General features: G+C 40.2%; 1 protein-coding gene across 1 annotated transcript in view; it reads right to left on the bottom strand.

Annotated features, from left to right (window-relative positions):
* Positions 1 to 19,898, bottom strand: part of LOC136884644 (uncharacterized) — a 148,329-nt gene that overhangs the window by 62,729 nt on the left and 65,702 nt on the right. Inside the window, exon 4 of the mRNA XM_068229625.1 lies at positions 11,386 to 11,540. Within this exon, the coding sequence (XP_068085726.1) occupies positions 11,386 to 11,540 (155 nt within the window). The remainder of the gene's footprint in view (positions 1 to 11,385; positions 11,541 to 19,898) is intronic.

The following is a 19,898-nucleotide window of genomic DNA, read 5'->3' as shown; positions in this document are numbered from 1 at the left end:
TTGATAACCTATAGTTAAAGATTTTCTAATCGAAATCCAACAATTACCCTCCTTTCTAATTTTTTTTTTTTTTTACAAGTTTCTTTCCGTCGCACCGACACAGATAGGGGGGCTTACGGCGACGATGAGACAGGAAAGGGCTCGGAGTGGGAAGGAAGCGGGCGTGGTCTTAAATTAAGGCACACCCCAGTATTAACCTGGTATGGAAATGGGAAACTACGGAAAGCCATCTTCAGGGCTGCCGACAGTGGAGTTCGAACCCACTATCTCCCGAATACTGGATACTGTCCGCAATTAAGCGACTACAGCTATCAGTCTCGGTAATTACCCTCCATACGGCTTCACGGAGTATTCTTGTAAGGAGAGTCATAACTGACATTTTGAACTTCTACAATTTATCTCTTATCAAAACCATTAAAATACAAGTGCATATCAATAAGACATAGCCCCATAAAAATTGGGAGTAGATTAGTTAATTGGTTGCAAAATTATTGATACATTTCTTCTTCTTTATCTGTTTACCCCCCAGGTTCGGTTTTTCCCACGAACTCAGCGAGGGATCCCACCTCTACCGTCTCAAGGGCAGGGTCCTGGATCGTAAGACATTGTGTCGGGGGATACAACTGGGGAGAATGACCAGTACCTCGCCCAGGCGGCCTCACCTGCTATGTTGAACAGGGGCCTTGCGGGGGGATGGTCAGATTGGAAGGGATAGACAAGGAAGAGGGAAGGAAGCGGCCGTGGCCTTCAGTTAGGTACCATCACGCCATTTGCCTGGAGGCAAGTGGGAAACCACGGAAAACTACTTTCAGGATGGCTGACGTGGGAATCGAACCCACCTCTACTCAGTTGACCTTCCGAGGCTGAGTGGACCCCGTTACAGCCTTCGTACCACTTTTCAAATTTCGTGGCAGAGCCGGGAATCGAACCCGGCCTCCGGAGGTGGCAGCTAATCACACTAACCACTACACCACAGAGGCGGACGACAAATACATTTTTCGTGGAAAATGCTCCTTGTGGCATATTTCTCGTTCTTTCTAGGCTGCAATTTGGCGGACTTGTCAAACATACTCAAACATTTAAGAACAACTCCGGGTTTTTGCAGTCAGATACAAACTATTGGAGATATAATTTTTTCAATTTTTCATTATTTATTCAATAGGTAAAAATCTATTTTAGTGCTATTTCAGGAGTAAAAATATGAACGTAATATTCAACTGACAATAAAATGCAGAATTACTTTTAATTACTGCACATATTAAAACATTCTCTGAAAATTTCAGGCGAATCAGATAAGAACTCTGTGCAAGGAGCATTTTATGCATGGCAAAGAGCTGAAAACGTTTTAGCGTAGATAAAAGCAATTGAAAATTTTAAAAAGCATAGTTGTTTGAAAACTGCTCTGGACTGTAAATTACCCCCTCAGATGCCTTTCTCCTCTTACGCACAGTATAGGCTTACTACAAGGTAAATACATATTCCAGCGGGAATATTGAAATGGTAATCCGAAAGAAATTTGAAGCTATTTTTGTTGACAGCGTGAGAGAAAAGGGCGGTGGGCTTGTTCTACACCAGGGCCTCTCAAGGTGCATGCGTCCATGCACTGCACGGCGCAAGGTGCAGGAGACGACTTCATTAGGTTGACCAGAGTGCAAACCCCACCACTCCTATTTCCCTACATCTCTCTCCCCCGTTCGACCTGTCTCCGCCTTCTTCACCGTCCCCACTGATTTTCCCCTCACTGGGAAATGTTTATGAGCGGTGATGGGAGACACTCAGTTGTGTGGGACAATGTTACTGGTGTTAAATCTCGTCTTTCAATATGGTTTGAGCAGACAATTTATCTTCTCTAGCTCTTCTTTTCCTTCTTCTTTGCAATTATACCAGTAATAGCTGGAACAAGGGATCGACTGACAGCAATTCTGAAATCGTTCTTTAAATTACGATCAGAAATACTCGCACGCAATCTAGTTTTCGTACAACTCAAAACAGAAAGAAAAGAAAACTTTGACATAAGCATGTGGAATCAAACATAGAAATATACTTAGCTGATTCTCGATTCAGCTTAGGAAAATCTTCCGTCGACAAATTTTCGTAGAATTCGAGCAAAGCCTTTGTATTGAAAAACAGATTTTTTAATGATCACGTAATTATAGTCCCAAAGATTAAGCATTTGGCTCTATCGTCACGACTGAGAAAAAAAAACGAAAGTTCCCAGTTCGATTGAAATAGACTTTCAGTAGTGTTTGCATCCTTCGAAACAGGTTGCTCCATGATTATGTTGTTGTCTTGCGCTTGTCTATATCACTGATAAACAAGCCGTCTATCACCGAACGCTTCGTCGCTCTCAGCATCCGAGTCAAGCCGAGTTGAGCCGAGTCGGACCGATGCACAGTGCACGGAGCCCTTGCGCCTCGGTTTGCACGCGTGAGATTTTGGGAGTTTGAGAGGCCCTGCTCTACACAATACGCCGAACATGTACCCTTAAAAACGGCAGTTAGAGCTTTAAAACTGGCGTTAGGGAAAAACCGATAACGGGATTTGAAGAAGGAAGAATTGGGAATTTTTAAGGTTAAAATTGAAAATTTGAATTTTGGTCAAAAATCGCAACACTTCAGTTCTGAATTCCCTTAATGCAAATGCACCGTCTCCCACAATAACTCTTTTTTTATGCAGCATTTCACTTTCAAGTACCTCAAATTAAAGATGGACTGACAATCCACAGCCTGTTCGCAGTCATTCGACCGGGTCAGGAATGGAATGAAGCCCCATCTAGTGGCGAGGATAGGAATTGTGCCGGCTGCCGAAGCCACTCACAATCCTCTGGGGCAGTGACAGATGAAATGAAATGAAATGATACTGGAGAGTGTTGCTGGAATGAAATATGACAGGGAAAACCGGATTACCAGGAGAAAAATCGGTCCGCCTCCGCTTTGTCCAGCACAGATCTCACATGGAGTGACCGAGAACTCAGCGGTGAGAGACCGGCGCGTTGCGCCTGAGCCACGGAGAAAAACTTTGGTGTCAGACACGGAACCGTTGCTTCCTACGTCTATGTAAGTAAAACCATAATCAACTAATGCAAAAAGGACAATGCTGGTTTGTTTCTTGTAATTAAAAATGTGCTCCCACACTTTTCTTGTGCTTTAATGAGTACATGTTTCCCATCAATCCCTCCGTCGAACCGGGCGAGTTGGCCGTGCGGTTAGGAGCGCGCGGCTGTGAGCTTGCATCCGGGAGATAGTGGGTTCGAATCCCACTGTCGGTAGCCCTGAAGATGGTATTCCGTGGTTTTCCATTTTCACACCAGGAAAATGCTGGGGCTGTACCTTAATTAAGGCCACGGCTGCTTCCTTCCAACTCCTAGGCCTTTCCTATCCCATCGTCGCCATAAGACCTATCTAGCACTAGCAAAAAAAAAATCCCTCCGTAGCATCCAGGAAAGCTCCATCGATCTCTAAATCCCTGCTCAATGCTTTTCCATTCCTCAGGGATCTCTGGGATCTAAAAACAAATGCAATTCATATTCTTTTATTTACATTTTTTCCCTCAGATGTCTGACGCCTGCGACATGCCGACTATGACTGCTAGTGATGTAGACCCCTTAGAAGGTACTTCTGCGGATCACCTACCTCCAGAACAAGACCAACAAGTGATTGTCGCAGAAAATGTGACAATTGTGGAAGATCCAAGTCAGGGAAGAGGTATAATAGCCACAGATTCTCAGCACCAAACATCTCCGGACTATCATCCAAAAAGGAAATTTAAACCACGCTCAATAATGCACCAGATTGCTTCTACCACACGTGAATTAAAACTTTTAAGTGACTCGGTTTCACGCAATAGTGCCAGTGAAAATGAATTTGACATTTTCGGTAGGCACGTGGCGGCACAACTAAAACAGTTAAGTACTTTTCAGGCAATCACTGCTGAAATGGAAATTAATAATGTGCTGACGAAGTGCCGTTTTGCAGATTTGTGTGGTCCATCTACTGCATCAGAAAGCCTCTTATCGGTGCCTAATTCTAATACAACGAGTCAATCAAACATCTCTTCCGAAATTATTTGTGTGACTTCTCCTAAGCTCGAAGAGGAATTGCCTAACAGTAACAATTAGGGAGTGGATTTTATGTGTTAAAAATGTGAAGAATATTTATTTTTTGTGCTAAAATTCCTAAAAGATATTTGATAAAGGGTTTTAAATATTCTGCTTTAAATATCGCATAACCATTCGCGTTTAGGTGGTAAATAAGTATACAATATGTATTAAAATATAGTGTTACCAAACGTGCTCCTTAAGGCAAATGGTTGTCTGCGTATGAAAAAGTATTGCATGTTCTATTAATTTTTGAAGTGCCAGAATAGATGTTCACAAGCAGTTTTGTCATTCTTTTTCCTTTTTTTTTTTTTTTTTTTTACGTCGCACCGACACAGATAGGTCTTATGGCGACGATTGGAGAGGAAAGGCCTAGGAATTGGAAGGAAGCGGCCGTGGCCTTAATTAAGGTACAGCCCCGGCATTTGCCTGGTGTGAAAATGGGAAACCACAGAAAACCATCTTCAGGGCTGCCGACAGTGGGGCTCGAACCCACTATCTCCCGATTACTGGATACTGGCCGCACTTCAGCGACTGCAGCTATCGAGCTCGGTTGTCATTCTTCAACATACCAATTACAACATTCTTACTTTCCTGCCACTTGAATAATTGGTTTCATGAATGCTTACCTACAGTTTCTCGCTATCACATACTACCCGAATTCTTTGTAAAGTTTCTTCGTAACATTTTGGGAGATAGTTTTTCCTTGATGTGGATTAATATCGAGGCTCAAAATTAATGAATTTCTTGGGAAATTTCTCTTTGTCGGATTATTTATTTTGCCAAGAGGAATGTTGATGCAAGAAATGCTCTATACATCTAAATAACACTGGGAATATTCGGATGAGCCTACTTTTGGTTCATCTATTAGTATTTGTCGCGAACGCACATGCGAAGCAGCAGCAGTAATGTGCTTATTTCCATACATATGTTGGGTTACTTGAGAGCGTTGATCTGCACTTACTGTTTTACCACACGGTTGACAAAATAATGCTTTTTCATCGGTGGTGAAGATATTTTAAAATTCCTCTACGTATTGTTGAGGTCGCGATCTTGTAGTCGACTTCATTTTCGGCATTGTTTTGCAGTTTAAGACACATGCACTCACGATGAACCACTGTTTCAATGAAAAACGAATGGCAGCGGACACCGAAGGAAATGTTTCTTCTATCTTAGAAATTCAGACAAAACGACACGGCGACAGGTAATGATATACGGACCCGAACAACTAACCTTACTCTTTTAGTCTCTTTAGCGATTAGTATCGTACGATTTTTCGAGCTGTGAACATGACGGGAAGAAGAGAAGACAGTTCTGTAATACCTTTCATTAATTTAGTGGAACTGACTGGTAAAATTTGTAAAAATATATGTAAAAATTATGAAATTAAAACTGATAAATTTTATTAATACTGCTTTTTATATTCATACCTACTTACCTTATAGTAATCAGAAGTATTTTATCTGAAGAAATGGACATCCTGAAGTGTGTATAATTTTTTTCAAGGGTTCGTGACGCTAGGTTTTTCAGAAATTGAAAGTTTTCAGGATTCATTCGATACAACTCCCTGGATTTTGATTCATGTTGAGACAGCTTTCGGGAAACAACAGCCGAGCTATGGTGCAGGTTGGTAAGATTGTAGGGATGTATCCAGTATTTCCGTTTTCTTCTCTATGCCTGAACCAACTAGAACGTCTTCCTTACTTGAACTCATATTTGTAACTGATGTAGTGAGAATTGTGTTCCCACAAAATTTTTATCGCCCAGAAAGCGCCGATTTATCGCCCAGTGTCATGAACCTTCCTAGCGATATATCGTCGCAATATATATTCCTTGCTATATATCACTTATCTTATATCGCCTTAGTGTGAACGGCGCCTAACGGGTGACACAATTTCACTACCGTACCTTCTGCTGGGGATATATCTTTCCAGTTACGTAGTTCAAACTACGGTATTTTCCGTCACCTTATCTCTGCGTGATTGCTTTTTCGCTGACATGCTATAAACAAAACCCGAGCGGACTGACTAATGCGAGCGAGTCAGAATGCTAGCTAAACCAGTCATAGAGGGAAACAATTTGTGCAGCAAATCAAATCACTGCTTAAAGGTAACGACGTAGCCAGTGACCAGTAAGTCTTCGAACTTTCGGACGTAAGTCCATACATAGCCACAACATTAAAAAATATGACGTTACCATAATCGTAAAATGCGAATAACAGCTTCATTTTATAATACAGAAGCATTTTCAATTTTACTGAATAGGTATATTCTTATTATGGATTTTCTTAACGTATTTATTTACATAAAAAATGTGAAAATACGTGTTCTTTGTAAAATAATGTTAGGATTGGGGATGTACAATAGGAATAATAAACTTTTTAAATTGTGTTAAAATATATGCAAAAAATGTAATTACGTAAAAATCCGATCCCGAATAATACCGTAATAATATAAACATGGCAAACGCTCAAACGTCCTAGAAATCTACTTTTAGGGAAGTTTTTCGCATTCTTAGCTACCCAAATGATGACCAGAGGGTTTTTAGCTATTTAATACAAGTCTTATTGAAATGGCTAAGTTTTTTATTTGCCTTACTATCTAGTTTAACTTACTTTCAAAGACTTTAACTTGTTTAACGTTAGAACTATGCCTATTTAATTTTAATTTTTCTTACATTTCATACCATGTTGTTCTTTGTTAATAAATATCGATTTAATACTGCGATATCTTATTTATATCTTACCTTTACATATTCTTGAAGGCTGATGTACAGGGCTTCGCAAACCTTTGGAATGAAATCAGAAATGGAGGTTTCGACACTCGAAATAAATGCTGAAGATTTATGTAACTATTCCCTGTAGCTAGGAATGATAGTGTCACTTTCAATTTTAACTTAGGAGATAATGCTCTTCTCATTAACGTGTCTTGTTTTGATAGTTTACCTTCCACCAGCTTCAATAGTTCATCAAAACCATATGCAGTATAGACAATACACGACACTTCTAGATTTAGCTTTATTAAAATTGGAGACAATTCTCAAGTAGCTCTCCTGTAAATTCGCGCTAAATTCAAATATCAATGGAAATTCATATTCGAAAATGGGTACATAAATTATACCCAGAAAGAAAGGGTTATTAAAATATTAACTTCAAGGTTGCCAAAGCAAATCTGAACCAACTAGAACGTCTTCCTTACTTGAACTCATATTTGTAACTGATGTAGTGAGAATTGTGTTCCCACAAAATTTTTATCGCCCAGAAAGCGCCGATTTATCGCCCAGTGTCATGAACCTTCCTAGCGATTGAAGAAGAATTATTTAACAGGCTATTATTTAAAAACTGAAATTAGTTATGTATTCAAGATATGAAATAAACTGCTGTGAAAGGGCTTGATCTTTCATTTATGCGTTACTTTTCCTGCTTGCACGGCTACGGGTAGATTAGTATTTTTTCCTCATTTAAAAAACATTGTATCGTCACATCAAGACACTAATCTTGTCAATAAACAGATTGGCACATTCCTGTATTTTATTTTCTTGGAAGGACTACCCTTTTCGGAAGGGGCGGTAGCATTTGATATTTTAGTTTTTGGGGGATTCTATGTTGGTATAGATCCCAGCTTTAATATGAGAAGAGGGACAAAAGAAAGAAAAGCATGAAAATGTTGAGGATAGTTTTGTTTGAGGAATATTTACGTACAATTAGAGTAAAAATACAACGTACCCTTGGCTGTATGGTCAGGGATTTCTAAAATCGCTGGCCTAGAAATGATTTGAACAGACCTTATAATAATTATTCAAGCGTAACGTTCCTTCTTTCTTGTACACCTTATGCAAATCATTTCAAAACTACCCTGTCATTCCAGAGGAAGAAGAGGAAGATGAGGACGCTACCGACGATGCAAACGATGTGCAATGAGAATCTAGTCCAGCCCAAAGGAAATGATTGTAATAATTGTGATAGCAATCATAGGAAATTCGAAACTCTACTTGACATCTATTATCAAGCAAGAAAGAAGAATGACCACCTGATGGAAGAAAGACAGAAATTGCAGCTTGAGAAGGACGAACACGAGAGGCAGGAGCCACAGTAATGATTGATGGCACTTATTTTTTTAAAAAAAATCGTGTGGCTATTTCTAGCCGAGTGCAGCCCTTGTAAGGCAGACCCTCCGATGAAGGTGGGCGGCATCTGCCATGTGTAGGTAACTGCGTGTTATTGTGGTGGAGGATAGTGTGGTGTACGAGTTGCAGGGATGTTGGGGACAGAACATCACCCAGCCCGCGAATCATTGGAATTAACCAATTAAGGTTAAATTCCCCGACCAGCCGGGAATCGCACCCAGGGCCTACGAAATATATGTCGCCAGTACGCTGACCATTCAGCCAACGAGTCGGACGTGATGGCCATTATAGGTAAAAAAAAAGTTTTTTTTTTTTTTTTTTTTTTTTCGCTGAGCAGGAGATCATACCTACAGCACATCGGTATTGAAGGTTAACTGCTGCATTATACAATGAAATAAGCGTATTATATTTTTAATTTTAAGTCAGGTAAAATATGGGTCACGCATGTCAGAAGTTTAGGAAGTACTATAAAAATCTCTTTGTCACTAGAAGAATATATATGCAAATACAATATTTACTTACAGTTTCTTGTCACGAGGGAAACGGAAGAAAGACCGCGAATGCTTCTGCACTTCACAGTTATTGCAGCCAAACACAGCATATATCTTTCCACTCATATCAAGAGGAGATATAAAGGAATGACACACGCTACTATTTACTTATGTTAACTTACTGCAAACGCATAAATAACGCCAAAACTTCACAAACAAATACACGTGCTCTTATGACAGAATCAGTAACTCCAGGTCTCTCCACTATACAGAGCTCTAACCGCTTTCCCTCGATATCTCGCAGACGGTCCTGTATTATCCTTTCTGTATTTATCAAAACTTTTCGAGTACAACATTAAACATGCTTGCTTTATACTCTGCCATGACTGTCTCTTTTTAAGAGCCACTTCCTTGTGCACACCCGCTTCTCCACTAAAACTCTGCATGACTCGGCAAATAATTCCCTGCACATATCGTTACCAATTAAATGTAATTCCTCACGTTGAACTACAGACGCTGCGCACTCTGCCATTTCTTGTCATCTACTGCCGTGGTAGAGATGGACAAAAACTAACACAACAGTTATTTTGGAACTCTTCCGGACTCGGAACTGATCTTTAAATGAACAGTACGCCGGAACATCCTGTTTCGAAAGAACAGTGTTCCGTATCGCCTCTAGGCGCCACTCCAGCGGGATTGGTCTAGCTACACCCTGTTTCGATATAACGGTGTACCGTATCGCCAGACTACGCTGGATTCGTCCTAGAGTGACTCCAACTGGCTTGATTGGTCTAAGTGTTTAAGAACCGTGCATGTTCCGCCGGTTGGCTGATTGTTCCGACTCCGGGCGAACGCGAATGCTAGTTTCCTACACTGGTTTCCATGCTCCTTAAAACTAGTCATTGGCTGCAGTGAACAGCAAGTGACATCAAGGGTAGGAGAAGGAAACCCACGAAATATAACATTTTAAGAGGCGCGTAAACTAGCGTTTCGACAGATAGCGAATCCACGGTAAGTATGCATGACACTGATTTTTAATCTTTGTTCTCATGAATACTCGCCGCGTTAATCCACGTCAAAGCATTCCTTTACCGCGATTTACGGCTGTTTGTGTTGAGCTATCCACTGCAATTTGTTCATTAGGAATGTTAGAAATAGACTATAGATACAGGTATATAAAAGCATGGCAATGTCAATATACCAAATATTACAGAAGTAGGCCTATACGTTTCATATTTTCCAATACATGCCTTATTTTGCCAGATAAGAACCTTAGTTAATCTATACCTGTTCTTCTGTCTGTCGAAACTTATTTATGATTAAATAACATTTATAAAATACCTGAAAAATAAAACATTTAACAACAGAACAAACTTAAACATTAATTTAATTTATATAGATGTTTCTTTTTCAGATTTTATTAATACTCAATGTATTGTGATAAAACCTTGTTTTAGCGTTTTATAGAGACATTAAAGCATGAAACTATCAGTGAGGAAACAACTTTCGAATTAGTGAAATGATTCAAAGGTACAGAATCTTTCTAAAAATATAGTTATTTTCATACAGATAAGTCAATCTATGTATTTGTGGACATGAAATGAAGCAAAATAAACAAAATTTGTTGCATCTTTCGCACCTTTCTTTTGTGAGATTACTACATGTTGCCACTTTTCCCACCCACTTTCAGCTGTATTTTTAAAAGATTAGGCATAATCTTTTCTCTCCGCTTCATCAGATTTTCTTTGGCGAAAATTTTGATAAAATCAAATGTTTCATATGTGCCCTAGATTCAACGGATGCAGAAGCCATCCAGCAGACCCAACAAATTTTTTTGCAGTGCATGACTACAAGTATTTGCCTGATGTGATTCAGAGTTTGGAAGAAGTTCATTAGTGTTAGGGAGAACCTTGATAGATTTGATAACGACAAATTCGAATTAAATTTGAAGAACAATCCAGATGTGGAAACCTTTGCAACTTTGAGTGAACTCCCTTTATGAGTGCTGACAAGATACGCTTTATTGGTTTCTGTATGTTGAGCGGAGTTTCTCTCTACAGATAAGAATCTACTGCACTCAAAGCACCAGTGACTTGCTGTCATAAACAATGAAATGTGTGCAATCCAATATAACGAGTTTATTCATTATTAAAACCCAGCAAATGGGATAAGGAAAGTTCATGTAACTGTTTTAAACCTTAATAACGTGATTTCATCAACACATTTTCCCACCATTTTATATGTATTTTCAGAACCTTTCATCCCTCTTTTCTGGACATACTTTCCACCTTGAAATCCTTTCCCTATTTATGAGGTTTGTTGATATTTTCTAATTCCATACTGCCTAAACCTTTAACTGTTATTTTGGAACTGTTATTTGGAACATAGTATTTTTTTCGGAGCAGGAACAACCCGAACTGTTCGAGAAAAAGAACAACTTCGCCCATCTGTATGCCGTGGCAATAGCTTCCTCGTGTGAACGGGTTCTCGTTCAACTGGTCTGGACAGCGATTGCGACCGCAATAATTAGAGGACAACTGTCGCCAAAAATTTTGTCTCGTCAACTGGCATCGTGCAAGCGTTATGCTACGGAGGCTGACTCCGGCGCTGCTAATCGAACATGTTCCAAGCTTCTAAACAGGGAGCCAATAACATCTAATAAGAAGAACAAACCTCGAAGTCGAGGAAATCCAGCCTTAACTGAGTGACGTCATGTAGCTTGTTGACTGTGAGTGTGCAGGCCATGAGATCCGTGGAGCCCATCGGGAAGCCAGGGTTAACGAAGTACGTGCAGTTCTGGTTTGTGATCGCCCCGCACGTCCTCATGACTGAAAAAAAAAGAGCCGGTCTTTAATGATGATGATGATAATAATAATAATAATAATAATAATAATAATAATAATAATAATAATAATAATGGCAAAACCGTCTCCGTACAAACCATGCAGGCCCTTGGAGGAGTGGAAGGTAAAGGCTTCCACTGCCCGTAACCTCGGCACGAAGTGGGCTAGAGTGTTAGCTCTGTGCCCGGCCGCCTTTACCCCCGGAAATTAACCTGGTACTCATTTTTGGTGCAGGCCGAGTGAACCTCAGGGCCATATGCCGCTCCAGAAGTTGTAGTATATTCTCGTTCCTTAAATTATTAGACTTTCAGCCTTTCTGACGGGGAATCGAACCCACGTCCTTCCGCTAGGCAGCCCCAAATAATAATGATAATAATAATAATAATAATAATAATAATAATAATAATAATAATAATAATAATAATAATAATAATGGAATGGCGTATGGCTTTTAGTGCCGGGATGTGTCCGAGAACTTCGGCTCGCCAGAGGCAGGTCTTTTGATTTGACTCCCGTAGACGACCTGCGCGTCGTGTTGAGGATGAAATTATGATGAAGACGACAGATACACCCAGTCCCCGTGCCAAGGAAATTAACCAATTATGGTTAAAATTCCCGACCCTTCAGGGAATCGAGCCCGGGACCCCTGTGACCAAAGGCCAGCACGCTAACCATTTAGCCATGGAGCCGGATACAACAACAATAATAATAATAATAATAATAATAATAATAATAATAATAATAATAATAATAATATTCCATGGGTACTGGAAGTGAAGAAGGGTCTGGAAAAAGCCCATATGGACTCAACTGACACCGCGGACAGAAACCTCTACAGGAAAAAATTTAATGGATGGAAAGTGCAACCAGAGAACGAAGTGAAAAAGAAGACTGGAGCAAAGTGGACAGAAGAACGAAAAAGGATCCACGGAGAAAGGATGAGAGCTGTTTGGCAACTCAGAAAACAGAATCGTTAGAGCTTTGCGTGATCCACTGGGTCTATACGCACATAATAATAATAATAATAATAATAATAATAATAATAATAATAATAATAATAATAATAATAATAATAATAATAATAATAATAATAATAATAATAATAATTACATATAAAACATATAATACATTGCAATTAGGAGATATCCCAGTGGAAATGATTACCACGAAATTAAATGAAAACGTTAATAACATAACGACAACAAAACATAGCCTACTACAAACAACTATGGTACTTAAAAGCAAAATACATTTGACGAGAAGAAGAGATAGAATTATAGGACACATCTTAACACACCCAGGACTTGTTCAGTTGGTTTTTGAGGGAAGTGTAGGGCGTAAGAGCGGGAGGAGTAGACCAATGTATGAATATGACAAGTAAATTAGAGCAGATGTAGAATGCAGCAGTTATGTAGAAATGAAAAAGCACATGATAGGGTGATATGGAGAGCTGCATCAAACCAGTCTGTAGACTGATGACTCAAACAACAATTACAGCAAAATACAAGGAACTATATCAACATAAAAACATCACTATAACGAAGGAAGACGAATAAAAAATAAATACACAAAACACTGTGTTTTGCTAGGAACAGTTAGTGCTTCACCCACTCTAATTCTCTGAGTTCAATTTTCTAGAGATTTAGCCACCCATTCAACCATTTTGTCTAGTCCATTACAAGTAGTGTATCATAATAATTGCAACGCAGTCACGTACAAATTCAGAGGTAGCTTAAATATTCTCAACATCTTAACACTACGATTTACAGTGGAGTGATAGGTACAATGACTTCCTACTAACTTAACATTGTGAATGCAGCACTATCATGTCGTTTGGGAGCCTCTGTGAATGAACTTATTTTAGTAGATGCTTTACGTCACACCGACACAGATCGGTCTTATGGCGACGATGGAATAGGAAAGTGCTAGGAGTAGGAAGGAAGCGCCCGTGGCGTTGTTTAAGGTACGGCCCTAGCATTTTCCTGGTGTGAAAATGGGAAACCACGGAAAACCATCTTCAGGGCTGCCGTCAGTGGGCTTCGAACCCTCTATCTCCCTAATGCAAGCGTCTCTAACCGCACGGCCAGCTCGCTCGGTTGTACTTCGAACTAATCGCCTCCACAATCATTGGCGACTCTATTATTCTCCTAGGCAATCTACCCTGCTCCATTCGCCTCAAATGACTTCACTGTCGAAGCCGGTTATATGTACAGCTCACTCATAGATATAATTCCTAATTTAGCCTTTATATCCACATTCCGATTAGCCTTCTGCCATTGTTCCCATCTATTTGTACTAGCAATGATTCTCTCTACTTTCATGTCTGTTACTTCTGAGGTTACCCATCCTCACTCCCGTACAGACCTATGTAAAGATAGTTTAGTCCGGGAGTAGATTTATTTCTCATTGATCACAACTGCGAACTCGCTGCATTAACTTTGGTTCACCTTGATTCAAATTCACTTGGTATACAGTACTACCATTATTATTATTATTATTATTATTATTATTATTATTATTATTATTATTATTATTTTCCATTCAATTGCTAGACTTTATTAGATTTTTCATTTTATTTTTCATTGACTTAATCCGTTTACCATCCAGGGTTGGTTTCCTCCCGGGCTCAGTGAGGGATCCCACCTCTTCCGCCTCAAGTGCAGTGTCGGAGATGAAACGGGGGAGGAGAACCAGCACCTCTCCCAGGCATCTTCACCTGATATGCTGAACTGGTGCCTTTCGGGGAGTGAAGAGATTGAAAGAGATAGGCAAGGAAGAGGGAAGGAAGCGGCCGTGACCTTAAGTTAGGTACAGTCCCGGCATTTGCCTGGAAAATAAGTGGGAAACCACGGGAAACCACTTCAAGGGTGGCTGAGGTGGGAATCGAACCCGCGCTACTCACTTGATCCCCCGAGGTTGAGTGAACCCAGTCCCAGTTCTCGTACCTACGACTTTTCAAATTTCTTGGCAAAGCCGGGAATCGAACCGGGCCTCCGGTGGTGGTAGCTAATTACACTGACCACTACACCACAGAGGCGGACGACTAATAGATGCGGAAAGAAGTTAATGAAATAGGCCAACCTAAGAAAAGGAGTTCAGGTCTACATACGCAGGATCATACGGGGAGGTGGTGGTGGTGATTATTGATTTAAGGATATGTAGGGATGTCAGGGATTGAGACGCCCTCTATGCCCTCTATCGGTGTATCATTCTGTGACAGAGGCTGGGAGAGAGTTGTCTATCTGTAAAACCAGAGAATTTGTACTAACAATAAAGGGATTTGTTTATAACTTGTAAACGGGTTGCTATTCGCGTGGAACAAAATATAGGATGGTGGGAGAGGATAGTTGGCACTACAAAACGATGCCTGAGGAAGGTATTAGGCAAGGCGTTGATAACCGAGAAAAGGCTTAACACGATTCTAGTAAATATTGAAGCCGCCATCAACTCACGACCCATCTCTCAGAATGAAGATGAAACAGAATCTCTGACTCCCGCCCATTTCTTGACCGGACAAAGATTGACGGCTATACCAACTGGACCAGAACCAGCATTAAGGACGAACCTGACAAAACAGTTAGCAGTTCGACAAAAGATCGCACACGACTTCTGGAAGCGCTGGACTAAGGAATACCTCATGGAGCTGAGGAGCTTTCAGGAAGTCCGACGTCCTCGAGGTAACAGACCACGACTGAGAGTTGGAGACGTAGCACTCCTTCAAGAAGACAACCAACCCCGACACATGTGGAAGAAGGTCCGCATAGCGGAGATCCGAGCTGGAAGAGACGGAATGATAAGAACCGTAATTCTTAAGGATTCAAAGGGGACTGTGATAACTCGTCCAGTGGAGCTGGTCATCCCCCTGGAGATAGACCAGGGTGGGGAGGATGTCAGGGATTGAGATGCCCTCTATGTCCTCTATCGATGTATCATTCTCTGACAGAGACTGGGAGAGAGTTGTCTATCTGTAAAACCAGAGAATTTGTACTAACAATAATAAAGGGATTTGTTTATAACTTGTAAACGGGTTGCTACTCGCGTGGAACAAAATATAACAAGGCCTATAGCAAGGCAACCATCCCCTGATCAGTAGAAACTAGGTAAGTTCCGATACTTCGAAGATGAGGGTATCGGCAAAAGAAAGGGAAGGACCACAAAGGGCGTGAAACTGAAAGACTCCCTAGGCCTCACAAATCTAACACCGCCGGGATCTGAAGAGAACAGATGTTGATCAAGGAGGTCGGACAGAAAAGATTAACGGGAGGGACATGACATAAGAAAATGGAAAACTGCTAAGAGCCATGTGATTGCCGTCCTGCACTCCCAAGATGCAAGCCTTTTCAGTCGCCTGTTCAGTGAAAGTATTCTACCACCACCACCCACATCGGAGAGAATGAAGGAACTCCCAGGAAAGATCGCACTCGGTACCGGATTCGAAACGCGGAACTAGAATTCCAAGTTCGACACTTCGTGCCTGAACTATGTCAATGGGTCGTTACAGTCGTCTAAGAAAGGAAAACCTGTACTTCACCAGCTGATGCGTGGGTTTACGGCGCTAATAAAAACGTACCGACAGTGAAAGAGGAATTTTAATATTCTAAAGCATGCACGACTCAGAGCTGCTCATCCGCCTGGAAACCGTGACGCTTGCTTCTTAATGGCATAGCGTAAAATACTGCTTTCTGTGAATAGAGAACAGCTGTCAATGTCCTAGTTGCCTTTCGTAGCAAAGGGACTTACAGTGGAATAATAATAATAATAATAATAATAATAATAATAATAATAATAATAATAATAATAATAATAATAATAATAATAATAATAATAATATAATTGCTTTCTTCTGAAGAATTTTTTATAACTCAGGAGCTGCAGAAGAACCAATGAACACTAGAAATGAAATTACTGTTAAAAGAATAATAAGAAGAAGACTACAATTTCATAATTGAGGTCAAACTCGATCTTGAAATTTCGTAGCTCATGGGTGAAGCGGCTATTAGGGACTTGAACGCTTTCTTACTTGAACAAATTCGAGATTTCACTAAAAAGAAGCGTTAATACAATCAAACAACGATTAAAATTTGAGAGTTACTCTCAAATAAATCAAGGTTCGCTTACCGCTAGTGGTCTAGGAGGAGACAGGAATGCCCTGTTCTAGTAGTCTACATTACAACCGCTAGAGTGTAGCAATCAATTAATCAATCAGTCAATCAATCAATCAATCAATCAATCACTGATCTGCATTTAGGGCAGTCGCCCAGATGTCAGATTTCCTGTCTGTTGTTTACTTAATCTTAACTTAAATAATTGCAAAACAATTGAAAATTTATTGAAGATCTTCCTTGGTAAATTATTTCAATCCCTAACTCCTCTTCCTATAAACGAATATTTGCCCCAATATATCCTCCTGAATTCCAACTTTATCTTCATATTGTGATCTTTCCTACTTTTAAAAACAGCACTCAAACTTATTCGTCTACTAATGTCATTCCACGCCATCTCTCCACTGACAGCTCGGAGCACACCACTTAGTCGATCAGCTCGTCTCCTTTATCTCAAATCTTCCCTGCCCAAACTTTACAACATTTCCATATTGCTTCTCTTTTGTCGGAAAACACCCAACACAAATCGAGCTGCTTTTCTTTGGATTTTTTCCAGTTCCAGTTCCATACACTGGAACCATACTTGAGGTCTTACCAGATAATTATATGCCCTCTCCTTTACATCCTTACTACCACACCCACATACGCTCATAATTATGTGCAGAGATCTGTACCCTTTATTTACAATCCCATTTCTGTGATTACCTCCAATGAAGACCTTTCCTTATATTAACACACAGATACTTATAGTGATTCCCATAAGGAACTGTTACCCCACCAACGCAGTAATCGAAAATGAGATGACTTTTCCTATTAGTGAAACTCACAACCTGACTTTTCCTTGCCATCATGTTATCGTTAAGTGACTTCTTTGCTAGATTCAATTTCCTAGTACCTTCAGTTTCTCTTTTTTGCCTAGTTGTACTTCCTCTTAAAACAATAATCACCACCACCACCACTACTTCCACAGTCATTTCTAACTCTATTTCTTTCCAACCTGCACCTCCTTCTTAGTCTTTTTTCTTCTCTATTATAATGCCCGGCCCCATGGCTAAATGGTTAGCGCGCTGGCCTTTGGTCACAGGGGTCCCGGGTTCCCAGCAAGGGTCGGGAATTTTAACCATCATTGGTTAATTTCCCTGGTACGGGGGCTGGGTGTATAGGTTGTCTTCATCATCATTTCATCCCCATCACGACGCCTGCAAGCCGAAACCGTCCTGGGATCTCCCGGCACTAAAAGCCATACGCCATTTCATTTCTATTATAATATAGTGGGTATTTACCATTCCTCACCACCACCTTTAAAAGTACATAAAGTTTTTAATACAACCCTTAAATACACGTACCATTTATCATCAAGACAAAGAGATCGTCAAATGGAAGGACAGCAATGAAGATGTAAGTTAATCTGCTATTCTATTGGAACGTTTTCTTTAAGAATTCAAAAGGAGATTTCCTGTTAGTGCGAGACTATCAGATTACTATTATAAAACTCATTTCTATCACTGTCAATATTGGGTAAATTACATTATTAAGCCGCAATTTATCCTAGAAACGTATTAGTTAATTTCATCCAGTGAATAGTATATTTTTATTTAATGTTATTTGTCGTGTAAACCGTATATTAGTAACCTGCCTCATCATCATCATCATCATCATCATCATCATCATCATCATCATCATCGTTCCCCGTGTCCGATTTGATGTTGGGTTGGTTTGTGTTTCTATGGACTGCGTGGGTGGGGAGGAGATGATTCGGTTGTGGATCATTGATCTTCATCTCTACCTAACTTTCACCATTCTTCATCAAACATGCCTATAAAGTTTAGCAATCTCTCCCGTAGGTTTTTTTTTTCAGTTAGTCTGTCCATCGTTTCCTGGGTCGGTCCTTTCCCTCTAACCTCCAATTCAAGCAATGACTTTGGGATCCTTGTTCCTCCCATTTTTTCACGTGCCCATACCACCTCAGTCTCGATCGTTCTACCATCTCTCTCCCAATCCGCATAAACCTACTGTTTCTCATGTTACCATATTTCTTATTCGGCCCTGTCCTGTCTTGGCCAGCTATAGTAGACCTACTTCTTAGCAATTTCATATCACTTGTCTGGATTTTACTTTTCTCTGCTTTGGTCGTTACTGAAGTTTCAGCTCCATTCGTCAACATGTATAGAAAGTAGTTCTTACAATTTCCTTGCGCCGTATTCACACGAGTTCTCTCATACTCATACTCTCATACTCCAACTAAAAGCACTCTTCTGATTTCCTATGTCATTTTTCCATCGTCCGATATCCCACTCCCAAAGTACTTAAATGTTTTTTGTGTTTCCCCCCATGGACTTTTTCTATTCCTTTGGTACTCGTGTAAGAGCAACCGTTTTGCCCTTTCCTTTATTCATTTTCATTCTCCATTCTTCAATCATTTCATTCCATATATTCTGTTCTTGTACTTCCCGCCCACTTTTACCCAACAGCACAATGTCATCATACCAGGCGAGTTTGCCGTGCGGTTAGGAGCGTGCGGCTGTGAGCTTGCAGCCGGGAGATAGTGGGTTCGAATCCTGTGAATCCCACTGTTGGCAGCCCTAAAGATGGTTTTCCGTGGTTTCCCATTTTCACGTAAAGCAAAGAGCAAAAACAGAAACCAATAATCAATATAATCACTAATGTTAGGAAAGTGAGAAAAACAGCGTTTAGGACCATTTATAGCGAATGTTATTATTTAAACTCATTTAAAAGCATGTAAGAACGCCCTTTTATTAGGAAAATAAAATCTTCCATTTGTGTTAACTGGCCAAGAAGTATTTACGAGGGCTGATCAACAAAGACTAAGACTGATTTCTTTTTCACAGATGTTTATTACTCCATTTCAATGTTTACGTGATCTTTTCCAAAGTAGTCCCTCTTACTTCAATGTACCTTTTATAGCGTCTCTGCCAGTCCTTGAACACATGCTGCAGACCATTCTTTGTCAGGTCGTTGAGAATCGCCTCACTTTTCTTTAGCACTGCTTCAGAGTTCTCAAATCGAATACCCCTAAGCTTTGCCTTTAGTGATGGGAATAAAAAATCACAGGGTGCAAGATCAGGGCTATAAGGTGGATGCGGTACACAGGTAATGTTAAATCGAGCCAGAAACTGCATGACTTGATTTGGGACGTGAGGCCGTGCATTGTCATGATGAAGTCGCCACCCAGTCCGGGAAAGCAATGTTTCCTCGGTGTAGCCAATACTGACGTGTAGTA

Source organism: Anabrus simplex, chromosome 1, assembly GCF_040414725.1.
Source record: "Anabrus simplex isolate iqAnaSimp1 chromosome 1, ASM4041472v1, whole genome shotgun sequence".
Classification (NCBI taxonomy): domain Eukaryota; kingdom Metazoa; phylum Arthropoda; class Insecta; order Orthoptera; family Tettigoniidae; genus Anabrus; species Anabrus simplex.
Note: the sequence above shows the minus strand (reverse complement) of the source record. Positions and strands in the feature narration are given on the sequence as shown.